The sequence below is a fragment of the Tachypleus tridentatus genome, unplaced genomic scaffold (genome assembly GCF_004210375.1).
Source record: "Tachypleus tridentatus isolate NWPU-2018 unplaced genomic scaffold, ASM421037v1 Hic_cluster_2, whole genome shotgun sequence".
NCBI classification, from domain to species: Eukaryota; Metazoa; Arthropoda; class Merostomata; order Xiphosura; family Limulidae; genus Tachypleus; species Tachypleus tridentatus.
Window position 1 is genome coordinate 24,022,509 of NW_027467782.1, and position 14,716 is coordinate 24,037,224.

General features: G+C 31.9%; 1 protein-coding gene across 3 annotated transcripts; it reads left to right on the plus strand.

The window, feature by feature from the left end:
- Window positions 1-8,607: 8,607 nt before the first annotated feature.
- Window positions 8,608-14,562, plus strand: LOC143242711 (sodium- and chloride-dependent GABA transporter 1-like). Of its 3 annotated transcripts, none has more exons than XM_076486183.1 (6): window positions 8,608-8,884; window positions 9,564-9,612; window positions 11,487-11,786; window positions 11,893-12,024; window positions 12,148-12,455; window positions 14,433-14,562. In XM_076486183.1, exons 3-5 carry the CDS (start codon window positions 11,507-11,509, stop codon window positions 12,279-12,281), a joined length of 546 nt encoding a protein of 181 aa, XP_076342298.1. In that variant the 5' UTR covers window positions 8,608-8,884; window positions 9,564-9,612; window positions 11,487-11,506; the 3' UTR covers window positions 12,282-12,455; window positions 14,433-14,562. The 3 variants fall into 3 exon arrangements, with proteins under 3 accessions (XP_076342298.1, XP_076342297.1, XP_076342299.1); XM_076486182.1 differs by having other exon boundaries at window positions 8,609-8,884; window positions 9,561-9,612; XM_076486184.1 differs by lacking the exons at window positions 8,608-8,884; window positions 9,564-9,612 and having other exon boundaries at window positions 11,122-11,786.
- Window positions 14,563-14,716: the final 154 nt, after the last annotated feature.

Consider the following 14,716-nt stretch of genomic DNA (forward strand, 5'->3'; position numbering starts at 1 on the left):
GTCACTGAGTGAAGTCTACTGTATGAGTAATGGGTGAGCGAGTTGTTTCTATCAGTATATTTCGGATAATTGTTTGGTTGATGTAATAATAATCTTTTGTAAAGTTCTGAGATTCAAAGTTGATTTATATTTTCAAACCTGTATTACAATCATATTTAAAGCAAGCTTGTTCTGTCTAAGGTTAGTATTCCAGCCCCCAGTATGGAAGAAAGGCACTAATTGACAGCATAAAAAAAAGAACTACAGGGTGAGCCAAAAGTAGGTGGACAGTAAAAAAACATTTATTTAGAGATCACGTATGCGTACAACTATATGTAATAAGACAATTATATTAATGAAAATAAAATGTTATTTATTAACGCAAATGCTCAAATTGTTTTCCTTCTTGATTTACACAGCTTTGAAGTCTACCTCTTACGCTTCGACAAACATTTTTGCACAAGTCACTCTGGGCATTAATTTCTTGAAATGCATCTCTTATGTAATTTTTTAAATCACCGACACTTCTTGGTTTTTGACTATAAACTTTTTCCTTGAGTACTCCCCAAAAGAAAAATCCATAGGGGTCAAGTCCGGTGAACGTGCCGGCCAATCGATTGGACCTCTTCGACCAATCCATTTCAATAGAAATGTTTCATCAAGATACTCACGAACTCCTTTGGAATAATGTGGAGGGGCCCCATCTTGTTGAAAATAAAAGTCATGTAAATTAGGTTGTTGCTGTAACTGGGGAACAACTTGATTCCTTAGAATTTCGAAATACTTATCTCCTGTAATTGTTCCGTCCAAAAAAAATGGTCCATAAACACCAGAACTTGAAATACCACCCCAAACATTGACACCAGGCTGATTTAGCTGTTGTTCTAATGTTAAATGCATGTTCTCACTATACCAGTAAACACGATTATGTCTACTGACATGACCGGATAATTTAAAAGAAGCTTCATCACTCCACACAATGTTATCTAACATTCCTGGGTTTTCTTCAATTTGTTCAGCATAATTTCACTAAATTGCAGTCGCCTGTCTGGATCATCTCCAATAAGCCATGAATTAGTTGTGGTCGATAGGGTTTCAACCCAATTTGCGTTATAATTCGCCTAATAGAGGTTTGTGGTATGTTCAATTCCATAGAAGCTCTTCTGGTGGATTTGTTTGGACTTTGAACAAATGCATCGGCAACACGTTGCTTATTATTCTCTGTACAGACTGTTTTGGGTCGACCACTTTTAGCAGCATTAAGGATTGAGCCAGTGGCGTCGAATTTGTCACGGATACGGTAAATGGTTTGTCTTTTTGGAGCTGGAGTATCAAATGTTTCAACCCACTTTCTCCTTACGGTTTCAGTATTTTGAGATTTCCAATACTCTTTTAACACCCATATTATTTTATCTGTATTTAAAGTATTTGACATTATGGGTTCTATTAACAATCTAAAAAAAAAAAAAAAAAAACAGATTAAATTAAAACAAATGTAATTATATAACACAAATAATATAGTTGCAACATAGTTATAATATACAATTGCATTAATATAACCGATACATAAACCTATTCCAAATGCTGTCCACCTACTTTTGGCTCACCCTGTATATCAGTACGATGGGACACTTCTTATACACTATGTTTGATAGCGCAAATTATCTTTAGACTGACAAAATGTAAAGTAGCACTTCACGTATTAAATGTGTGTTATAGTGAACCTATAAATATTGGTCACAGACTCACAGGTTCGGTAGTGACGTAAATAAAATCGATAATAATTACAATTCACTCATTTAATCTTATTCTCACGATAGCACTCGTTGTTCTTAAAATGCAATGATAAAAAAAAATAAAAGAATCCAGACTACTACTACATCTCCCATTGACCTGATAATATGTTTGTTTGTAGTTAACCACAAAGTTACACAAAGAGCTCTGTCCACCACGAGCTTATAGCATTGGCTTGTTTTTGTTTGCATTTCTCTTTCACTCTACTTTCTTTCAATTTTCAAGAAATTCCCACAGTAAATACAAAACTATAGTTAGAAATAGTAACCTCAACGTCAATTAGTAGTTTACTTACTGTGATAAAAATTTGTAAGGGTAAATATCGAGATTCAAAGGATGGAAAAGACTTTACAAATCATCAAACGAACTCTTAAGTTCATAAGTAAATGCATTTATATTGTTTCTTGGCTTCCATTTCTTCAAAGTCCTTGAATAGTGGGCAGGAACCAGAGGATTGAAAGTCACCTAATGTAACTCCTCTTTTCTAGGGAAAGAATAAACATTGTCACTGTAATTATAAGCTCATTCATTAATCTTAACGTCAGTTGTGGGAAACGTTTTGGAAAGTCTGATGGGAAATGATTTACGAAGTGTAAAATGTTATTCGATAGTTAGTATTGTTCCACTTGGTAAAAATATTGCTTTACAAATCTTACGACACTCTTTGAAGAGGTTAATGCTTATGTGAAAGAGGAAACGGGTGTGGATTTGGTGAATTTAGATTTTAAGATATTTATAAAACCTTTAACATGGTACCACATGAAAGTCTTTCTTGTACAAATTATTTCTGTGTGTGTTGGAGGAAATATATTGTATCACTAGGTAGAAAACTGGTTAGATGGTAGAAAGCATAGGTGTAATAAATTAATTCAGTGAAACTGGGTTAATGTCACAAGCTCGGTGGTGGGTCTTTTTCTCTTTTGATTTACATCAATGGTGTAGCTACTAGATGACCCTGTTAAAAGGGCATTAATTATGACATTCTTTAAATTCTGACGACTACACACACATACAAATTAAATTAAAAAGTATCGCATTTGGATAACCTGTGTCTGTACCTATAATCATTTTTCAGCAATATTATCCATAGATAATTTGAGTGAAATAAGATATATATTCCTTCTTTCTGTTGTACTAGTTATTTTAGATCGCGCAGTTAATGTGTTGAACTGCATATTGGTAGGTGCAAAGTTACACTTATAACTCGACCAAACAATACGCTCCTTATTTTCAGTTGTGATAACGTTATAAAAGTACCAGTTTGTTAGATATATACCACTGTGTCGTTTTAAGTTTAATTTGAAAATGTTATTTAATTTACATTGTGTGAACGTTAAAGTAAACAATAGTTATGGCAAGTTTGATTAAGTAATGGTTTATTAGTCATTTGTCGTGTAGTTCGATTGTTGTGAACTGAGATCAGGTTACTCAACTATTCTGAATTCTTCTCATTAATGTAATCGATTATTGATGAACCATATATTATCTGGTTGAGTGTAAAAGGTTCTAGGCTACATTTGGCCTATTGATAAGTATGTGTACAAAATGTGATAAGAAGTTAGTAAAAAACAAAGATAGATATTGATGGTGAGTTCAGCCAGAAAGTGTGTATAGTGGTGACTTTTAAAATGTAATAACTGCAGGTTCTATTGTAATAACTACTATTTTAAAACAAATGGACCGTGCGTTGTATATTTATTATTAAACATTTATGACCAACAAGTCACAGTCATCTGTCACAAAAACTCCTGCCCACATGTTTATCCGCATACACATCTCACTTGCTCTTAGGAGACTCTAGTAGCTTTGGCGATCCTTGTTTTGTTGTTATTGCTAGAAAAAATGTGAGACCAAAACTATAACTTAACGTAGCAATTTTGTTTCAGTATACAGTCAAGTACTAATTCAGAGCGTCTTCTCACTCATTTTTCACACGCAATATTTACATGGAGTAGACTTTGACTTCATGGCTTTTAACATAAGGATAAAATACGTAATACATCAGAATTTATCTCACAGAAACAAATAAACTAACAAAGAAAAAGACTGGATGGTATAAAACACAGTTTCTAATTGTCTGTCAAGAAGTTTAGGTAATTTGGTAAAAACCACTGGAAAGTGTATCTCACCTAGTCACCAAGCGGGGTAATAGTCAAAGGAATATTTCACATATAAAACACAACAATACAGAACCTATTCAGTAGAGTCACCACGTGGGGTAATAGTCGAAGGAATATTTCGCATATAAACACAACAAAACAGAACCTATTCAGTAGAGTCACCACGTGGGGTAATAGTCGAAGGAATATTTCGCATATAAACACAACAAAACAGAACCTATTCAGTAGAGTCACCACGTGGGGTAATAGTCGAAGGAATATTTCACATATAAACACAACAATACACAACCTATTCGGTAGTCATGAGGAGGATAATAGTTAAAGCAGTATTACACATAAACAAACACGTACAATAAAAGAGGAAACACTGGTCATTGAAGATAATCTTGTAGTTTAAGGATAAATCCCTCTTTAATCTCCTTTCTTCAACTCTCAGTACAGCTTTTCTTTTGATCGTAGTTATCAAACACTGTTCGTAGTCAAGTGTAGATTTCACAAAGTGAAACATGACGTCATAACTGAAACTTGTCCAAATTTGAAACGTTGTGATACAATTAGATGCAATTTCAAAGTATATTTGTATGAACTATAATTATATTTATGACAATTATAATTGGTATTTATTAGGTTAGGTTAGATTCATTGTTGTTTAATTAGACAAACTTGGTATCAATAAGCTTCATGAGGTCATGTTTAGTTTTGTTTCATTTCGTTCTGGCTTTGTAATTTGTTACTTGGTGTAAAAACGTCTGTTAAAAATTGTAAAAATAATAGGTTATCCTTTTCCTTCAGAAAAATATATTATTCTAGTGGCCTTGCCTTTTTTCCACAAATCTTTATTTCTGACTTCGTTATGGCAGCACTGATCCAAGGTCAGCATGTCATTGTATGATGATGAAACATAAGTGCTTGAACGAGTTTTCATTAAGAAGCTATTTTGTGTTTGTGAAAATACTTTTGTTTGAAGTGCAAAAGATATAAGATATAATTAATGATTAGTTGTCACCATTATAATGGATATGTGGCTCAATATCAGTAATAAATCTTATACTAGTAAAAATCTTTCTAGGTTTAGGCCTAATAATAATTCATCAGCGTTATAGTCGCGTGCAAGCATTTCAATACAGGATGATGCATGGGGTACTGAAACAAGAAAGAAATGAAAGTATGGTGAAAGTTTTGTTCAACATGGTTTCGCATGAACAGGTAATGAAGATGGACCTAATGGGTTGTGTGTTGAATATGGAACAGTATTCAGTAACAGTACTTTGCATCCAACTAAGTTAAAACGGCATATAGAAACCAAACACTTCCAATTAAAAAAATGTGGCACACATAAAAAAGAAAAACGAAACGAATGCCAGAAGACTTGAAAGAGGTATTGGAGATGTCCTAAAAATAGTTAAGTTTATAAAATGAAGACCGCTCAATGTGAGGATTTTCAGTTTAGTCTTTAAGGATATGGGAAGTTTGTATAAAAATTTGCTGTTTCATACTGAAGTCCGATGGTTTTGTCGGAGCAAAGTGCTTGCTCTGTTTTACGAATTGCGTGAGGAGATAGTTTTCTTTTTATCTGAATGCCATTTTGAACTTGCATACAAATTAAGAGACAAATGCTGGGTGCAGAAAGTGGCTTATCTTTAGGATGTATTTGCCTGTCTAAATGAAATGAATGTTACAATGCATGGTACCAGGGTAACGTACTTCAAAGTTCAGAGTGAAATGAAAGTGCTTCAACGTAAGCTAAACTTTGGGGTAAATGTATACTTATGGAAGAACTTGATTACTTAAGGAAAATGAAATTTCCTTAAGTGAAGATACAAAAGTTTCAGTCTTGCAGCACGTATCTGATTTGTGTACAACTGTTGAGGAGTACTTTCCCTCTAATTTAAAAAAAAAAAATATTGTGAATTCAAAATCCCTTTGTTGACTCTTCAAATACCAATGATTGTCCTTGAAAGAGAAAAACAGCTTTTAGAAATTTCAACTGCGTGTGTATGTTTTTTCTTATAGTAAAGCCATATCGGGCTATCTGCTGAGCCCACCGAGGGGAATCAAACCCCTGATTTTAGCGTTGTAAATTCATAGACTTACCGCTGTACTAGCGGAGGACGAAATTTCAACTCATTACACCCTAAACTCAAAATTTCAGCAGAAAGAAATTACACAATTTTGGATTCAAATGGCCATGGGAAGCATTGAAATAAGTAACAGAGCTTTGAAAATTTTAACGCATTTTTCAACAACATATCTTTGAGAGCAAACATTTTCACTGTATACAACTACAAATTTAGAAATAGGCTAAATACTGAAGATGATCTGCGCTTACACGTAACAGCCATAACTCTAAATATTGAACTACTTTGTGAACAAAATCGAGCCAGTCAGACCACTAATAAATAAATAAGTACACTGTACTTTTACTGATATAACATTTGCAAGCAAAAATTTTTGAACAATAAGTAGAAGTAAAATATTTTCTTTAAATAGTGATATTTTAATAAATTTATATTCTAAAAGCTAGCGACCGATTGTTTCTATTTTTAGTGTATTTTTTTTATTAATGCTCCAAAATGTTTTGTTTATTTTCTGATGTGAAACTCCGCAGGTCTGAACGTTTGGGAATTCCTTTCCTAAGGGGCCTGGCATTGCCTAGCGCGTTAAGGCGTGCGCTTCGTAATCTGAGAATCGCGGGTTCTTGCCCGAGTAGCGCCAAACATGCTCACCCTCCCAGCCGTGGGAGCGTTATAATGTGACGGTCAATCCCACTTTTCAGTAGTAAAAGAGTAGCCCAAGAGTTGGCGGTGGGTGGTGATGACTAGCTGCCTTCCCTCTAGTCTTACACTGCTAAATTAGGGACGGCTAGCACAGATAGCCCTCGAGTAGCTTTGTGCGAAATTCCAAAAAACAAACAAACAATCCTATCCTAAGATATATATATATATATATAAAAGCTTCTGGTACAAGCAATAACATATACAGCATACAAAATTATTACGAAAGTTTTGTTTTTACATATATTTCTAAAAGTATAGTTTGATTTAGATGAAATTTATACATATTAACGTGTGAAGGTGACTTTTTTATTTTCTTTGAATCTGGTTTCCATTTTTCTACTTGTTTCTCCAATATAGAAGTCGTGGCAGTTATCACATTGTATTTTATAAATAATGTTGGTGTGGTGTTTGTCAGTGTAGTTTTTACATAGTATAGACCTTAGTTTTGTGCCTGGTTTTTGAATAAATTTGGTATTAACTGGAATGTCATATTTTGTTACTAGTTTTTGCCAAATGTTGGTTATTTGTCTGCTGATGTCAGGAATATATGGAATGCAGCAGTATATGGTTTCGCGATTTTTTGATTCGTGAGATATATTTACTTTTGTTGGTTGATTTTGCTTTCTGTCTAGGTGTGTGCGTATAATGTTTTCTACGGTTTGTGGAGGAAACTTATTGATGTTGATGAAGTATTGTTTTATTTTGTCTAATTTGTCGTTAATTTTATCTGGTGAGCATAGTTTTATGGCGGCATAAAAAGTCACCTTCACACGTTTTCGAACACTGCAAGTCAAATAAACACAACATAACCATAGAAAACACTCAAATACTAAATAAAGAAACAAACATAAACAAACGCAAAATTAAAGAAGCCTTACTTATACAACAATTTAAACCCAAAATAAACCAATATAAAGGAACGCCTTTATAACTATATTAATATAATAAAATAAATAAAATTATGCATTCAAACATCTAACACCGCCCTCTACATTCCGACACTCAGTGACACAACCCTTTCCAAACATGTGGTCAGCTTCCGGTCAGTTACCTCTTTCTTTGTGAACTTGACGATGACCGAAGGAGGTCGAAATGTTGTTCGCTCTTTTATGTAAAATATTTTCTCAACCCAAACGAGCCGTTTTTGCATCCATAAAGACCAAAAGGGTTGTGGTATAGACAAAAACATATGTATGCAGTCTTTTGTATAAACAATTATATATACATATTATAACCATAAATGTTTAAGCCATAAACATATATAAATATGTATATACACACACACACATATAATAGTCTCTGGTATACAGAAGTTTATTCATATTACCCTCTGGTGGTATAGGGAAGAACACAGATACATATATATATATACTAGTCACTGATGAATGTATGTGTGTGTTTAACATTCATCCCCCAGCGTATGTTAACTGCAATTCGCCCGACAGTATACATGGTTTGTATCGAATACAACAGCCCTGAAACAGGACACACTTTTAAGTTCATATGAATTTTTCGTTTAATAAGTTAAATGGGTCAGTTATTACCTTCTACAAAGCATAATATTGAATTATCATCTAATGAAGTGATTACAGATTAAATAACAAAAGATGAAAGAGGCACGTTATCTTGTATTGTCTTTTATACGATAAACAGTTTTCGTTCCTCAACAGCTAGTACTGAATTACAAAGAGTCATACCCGAGTAATAACAAACGGTCATTTTAATTTAAGTAATCACAAAGTCACCTCCTAAAATTAGTAATAACAAAGTCACCTTCCAATATTAGTAATAACAAATTGTCGTGTCTTAATATAAGTAATAACAAACTTGGAAGTTTATTTTTCTTGGAAGTTAAGGTTTGTGAAAAAGTGTATGTAGTGGTTATGTTGATTTAATCAAGCTACTGATAGAACGTGATCATTCTGTTTATGAAATATAGTTCTGCTTTTGTTTTGCTTTTTTATTTCTGTCACTGCGAGTGGTCGTCATTGAATCATGCGATTGTGCTACTTCATATTACAGCTCACGTACTACCACGTGGTAACATGTACATCTTTCGCGCCTTCACTCACATCCTCAATGGTAATTTCCATGCTTATCAGTAGCAACCAATGAGAAACTCGGTCGTTACTCCACTAGCGATCCCAGACAGCAAAATGGGAACTATCGTTAAACACAAAGTAAATGAAAATCTTGAAGTTGAAGAACGTGCCGGTGAGAAAGACTTACCAAGTTTATATGAGTAGACACTCTGAAGACACGTTTTGTTTTGCTCGTTGTAGACAACTTACATTTAACAATTGACAAAATCGGAGAGACTTCACTCATTTCTGTGTACAGTTACTTTGTTTTACTAAATATAACTGTCTTTCAACATTCTATCACGTGCTTTATATTGATCGCTGGACATCAGTCGTTTCGCTCCTGTACAAGTCATAATAGTGAACTCGATTTTCAGCACTTTCACAAAATATTTGAGTTTATACTCAAAAGAACTAAGAAGTGTTGATACCAGTTTGTTCCATTATTAATTGTATAAGAACTAAGAGTGTTGATACCAGTTTGTTTTATTATTAGCTGTATAAGAACTAAGAAGTGTTTACACCAGTTTGTTTCATTATTAGCTGTATAAGAACTGAGAAGTATTTATACAAGTTTGTTTCATTATTAGCTGTATAAGAACTAAGTGTTTATACCAGTTTTATTGTTCGCTGTATAAGAACAAAGAAGTGTTTATACCAGTTTTATTGTTCGCTGTATAAGAACAAAGAAGTGTTTATACCAGTTTGTTTCATTATTAGCAGTAAAGAACTAAGTGTTTATACCAGTTTGTTTCAATGTTAGCAGTATGGAAACAAGAAGTGTTTATACCAGTTTATTTCATTGTTAGCAGTATCATCGACTTCGGAATTTAGTTATTTTTGAAGAGTAACATTAAACAGGTGAGTGACTTTAAGTATTTTGTTTTAACATGTTTTTATATTTTAAATCATAAGTAAACGATTCTCTCTTATCTAATTATTAAAACGTTGGTACTAAATAATTTAACTTTTTTTTTAAAAACAAGACGTTTAATAACCATTATTCCACCTTAGAATATTTTAAGTGTCTTGAAATCGATAAATTAGAATATAACTGAAACATCCATGCACCATAGTTAATTTTAAAATGTTTCTTGATGTAATAATTTTTAAATACTTAACCAGGGGGCTGCTTTTTTAAAAATAAAAACGCTTAAATAATATCTTCTCATCACAACACTATTTTGAATCTGAAATAAAAATAAAGTAAAAAATAGTAACTGTGATCTATTTCAATTCGTAAATTTTGTATCAGTTTTGATTTTTGGAAGTTTTGGAACGTTACTTTGTTACAGTTTAGAATGTACTTGTTTTTTTTGTTGTTGTTTTGTTGGAATTGTACGTTAGACCATATATCTAGAGTTTGTGTTATACCTGAGATGATATAGCTAGAGTTACATTGTGATTTTTTCCACAAGATATACCTTATTTTCAAATGCTTACTTTTTATTGATTTATATAAATGTTTCAGATCGCACTGGTATCTATAGCGTAGATTAATTAGATCCTGAACAACTATTTAATAATTAGCACCCTTTGTGGTTGTTTATTTCACAGTGACCGAGTTTTGTTTTCCTATTCATTTATTTGCCTTATGAGCAAGGAATTGATATTAGTTGTTATATAATTACAATTTTATAATTACATTTGTTTTAATTTAATCTGTTTTCTTTTTTTTTAGATTGTTAATAGAACCCATAATGTCAAATACTTTAAATACAGATAAAAGAATATGGGTGTTAAAAGAGTATTGGAAATCTCTTTTAGGAATGAAAACAATTTGAGCATTTGCGTTAATAAATAACATTTTATTTTCATTAATATAATTGTCTTATTACATATAGTTGTACGTATACGTGATCTCTAAATAAATGTTTTTTTTACTGTCCACCTACTTTTGGCTCACCCTGTATTAGGACTACTGTATTAACTAACTTAGGAAAAGAGTGGACGTTTGAAGCACGGGACATGAACTTCACACAGCAACCGAACAACAAACAACATAAAACACTTTTTTACTCCACTGTTCATGGTTTTTACTTACTGCTTGAGGCAGCAAGTCAACAACCAACCATTCAGTAGGAAGCGCCTCTAGCATAATTTTATTAAATCAAAGGGTGAACAAAATCAACCAATAAAGTGCAGAACGAAGAAAAATCCTAATTTCTAACCAATCCTGGCTTTAATAAATGTACATAAGAATAAGAACGACTCAGAAATGTTGGAATTATTTTGTTAAATATATTGTCAGTTTTAATATTATCTTTCTGAATTTCATTTCTAGGTTTTTATGCTTGAAAGTTTGTTTTAAAAAATTAGAAAACTATATAAACAAAGAAGAAATTGTGGCAGTTTAAAATATAAAAATTTTAACAAACGAAACTTAAAAATGGATCTACTTGAATAAAACGTAAATATACATAAGTGACATCTCTTGGAACGTACAATTACATAATGTATTTGATTGTACTGAATTTATGTCTCCCTAGATGAATTATTGTGTATATGTGCACATGAAAATGGTTTTAAATGAAACAATTTAGGGTGTGGGTGCACATAGAAGTTGTGTCTAATGGAATAAATGAAACAGAACATTTAAACAAATTTATTTTACTGGTTTTCTGAGGTGTATTTATTTCTTCATCGCTTCAACTATACATGTATATAACTGTATGCTTTTTCAACTATATATATATATACATATATATCTTGACAATGTATTTTGTTTTCTACAGCATTTGTTTGTGTTAAAGTTATGTCCTTGAATAAAGTATCTTCTGAAAATGAAACATCAGAAACCGTCAGTGTAGAAAATGGAGTGGAAATGATCACAATACCTGATGAAATGAACCAGTCGGTAGTGATCACAATACCTGATGAAATGATCCAGTCGGTAACAAGTCCAGATAAGGAGGACGAACCAGAACGTTGGGAATGGGAAGGAAAACTGGACTTTGTTTTAAGTTCTATAAACTACGCTGTCGGTCTTGGAAACGTATGGCGATTTCCATACTTGTGTTATGAAAATGGTGGAGGTATGTGTCTTGTGGTTTAATTCAACATAATATACATGAAACCTTTACCTTACTAAATGTTAAATCGATGGTTCTAATGGATTATATGTTGTTGTTTGTTATTTAGGGGCATTTTTGTTTCCCTACCTCATCTGTTTAGTCTTGTGTGCTGCTCCTCTATTCTTCCTGGAAGTGGCCATTGGTCAGTACCTCAGCGTTGGTGGTATCGGGATCTGGAATTTAGTTCCTATCTTTAAAGGTAGCTATTGTTGTTTACTTCTAGTGCCTTAGTATTTTTCACCTTTTCCGGATAAATATAACTCATACTTGTGTCTCAAATATGTCAACAGTTCTTACATTATGTAATCTACACTTTCACTAGGAATTGGCTCTGTTTCAATGGTCATCGTTTGTCTCTATAATATCTACTACGTGGTGATAATAGCTTGGACTTTATTCTACTTCGTGTTCTCAATGACGTCACCACTGCCTTGGGAATCGTGTGGTAATTGTTAGCGATGTCGAGAAACCCACCTGTTGAGAAATTTATATGCAAAAATGTTTTCTTAACCCAAACGAGCCGTGTGGTAATTGGTGGAACACAAAATACTGTATGAAAGAGGGAACCAACATCACGAATCTCAATATTACAGCCACCGAAGCAAAATCACCTGTAACCGAATTCTGGGAGTAGGTTTAATTTTTTATTTTTTAGATGAATTTATTATTTTCGATCAATAGATATGAGTCGTATTTGGATCTAGTGTTCTCAAAATATTGTTTTCTATGTATATATACACATATATATATTACAAGGGAAGTACAATTAAATAACTATTTTCTATCAACATAATGTTATTATTTATTCATTTTCCACATTTGTACACTGGTTTTTAGTCCACTTAACTGTTTACCAGTAATTTATATTTTCTACTTTAATTTATGAAAAATATATTGTCGATAGTCCAAGATGTTTAACTTGTCCAGCCACAATGAATTTTAAGATATACCACTATGTAAAATGATAATATAATTTATTTACTAACTTATAATATATGTGGTTTAAGTGTGTAGAACAAACAACTAATCCTTCACATTTAAGTTTCAATCTAGGAAGATCTCAGTGTAATAAAAATCTTCCCAATTCTATTGAAATAGATCCCATTAACAAACATTCATTTACTTATGTCAAAATAACTATCTTGGAAAATTATACAATGTAAATCTACTAATAAAAGAGGAAAATATTTTGAAGAAAAACTCCTTATTCTTATGAATTATACAATGATTTTCAAAACAAAACTGCTGAATCTTTAAATAAAATTATTTGTATTAGAATTTCAATTGTAATAAATACTTGTAATAGTTAAAAAAAAAAAGTAAAGGTGGCTTCCAAGTAGCATAACGGTTTGTCTGAAGACTTATAATGCAAGTAACAGATATCTCAATGTGTATCTTTGTGCTTAACAAAGACAAAGTTAAAGGTAAAAATATAAAAAATATGATTACTTTTGATAATTTGTATGAGAATGTAAGATACTTCTTTTAATAAATATGTTAACAGCTAAAATTAATCATAATAGAAGTTTTTTTATATGAATGATAGAAAATTTAAATATTTGTAAAATAATTGTTAAATTTTGAATTTAAACATATTTCTATTAAAAGTTTAATTTTAAATTTTGTTTAATATCATTTTTAAATAAAAGAGTGGAGGTTGGAAATTTTAACTTTTAGAATTTTAGGATGCTTTTATTTCTACGATTTTATTTTTCTACGATTATTTTGCACGTGGAGGTTGTATCTGAATATTAAGCATAACTGCCTTCTCACAATTGGCTGCAGCCCTATGAAAGGCAGTAGGAGTTGAGATATTACGTTTATAAGCACTCAAATTCTAACCCTTAAATGATTTTACATACCTGCTGACTAGTCTGACATCAGTGTCTGGATTTTATCTGATAAAATAATGTAATGACCACTTACATTATTTGTTGTGATTCATGGTTGAGAAATAAGATTAATAATTCAAAATAACTGTTTAATTTTAATTCTGTTATAATGTTTGTTATATATATATTTTGTGGAAGTTGGTTAAAAATACAAGTACATCATTCAAAGTCATTATACATAAAAAGGTAATTGTTCCAGGGGAAGCACACTTCCTCCAGAGGTACACATGTTTTAATTAGGGAAGTTTAGAAATAGTGTTTCAAAATTATGTTGCATGTGAGTCACTATTCTCACAAACTACCATTGCCTTTGTTTCTCTTCCTTTTCACAATATGAGATTAGTGTGTAGAATTCTGTTCAAAACAGATGATGCTTACTGTAGCTACATCTAGGAATAGGCTTAACTAACAATGACTGTAATAATAATGGACACATCATGTGCCAGTTTATAGTGCACCGTGTACCTTGTGAGAATTTTACTCAGTTAAACTTGTTATTGTTAATCTAGTAAGATAAATTTTAGGACATATATTTCTAGGTATAATTGGTTTTTAAATAACCTTCCTTGTTTCTATTATTGGCTTGAAAGGTACTTATAATACCATAGTAGACAGTTTTATCATTTAATACTCAAAAATTAAAAATTATGAAACCCTAACTGAAGTTGGTTAAATAGTACATTTCAATAAAACAGTATTTATTACTCTTTTGAAGTCGTCGAACATTACAGATTACTTCGGGATTACATGACTTGGGAGGTGAGAACATGGAACTGAGTTTGTGTTTGTTACTTACCTGGTTTATGGTTTATTTCGTCATCTGGAAAGGTCTACTGAGAAGTGGCAAGGTAAGATTTAAACTAAAATAAAACTTGGAAAGAAAGGAAAGATTGCATAAAACAGTGTTACAGTAACCATAAGGAAACATCACCTAATGACATAAAACACCATTATAGTAATTACAAGAACAGATCACATAGTAACAAAAAACATTACAGT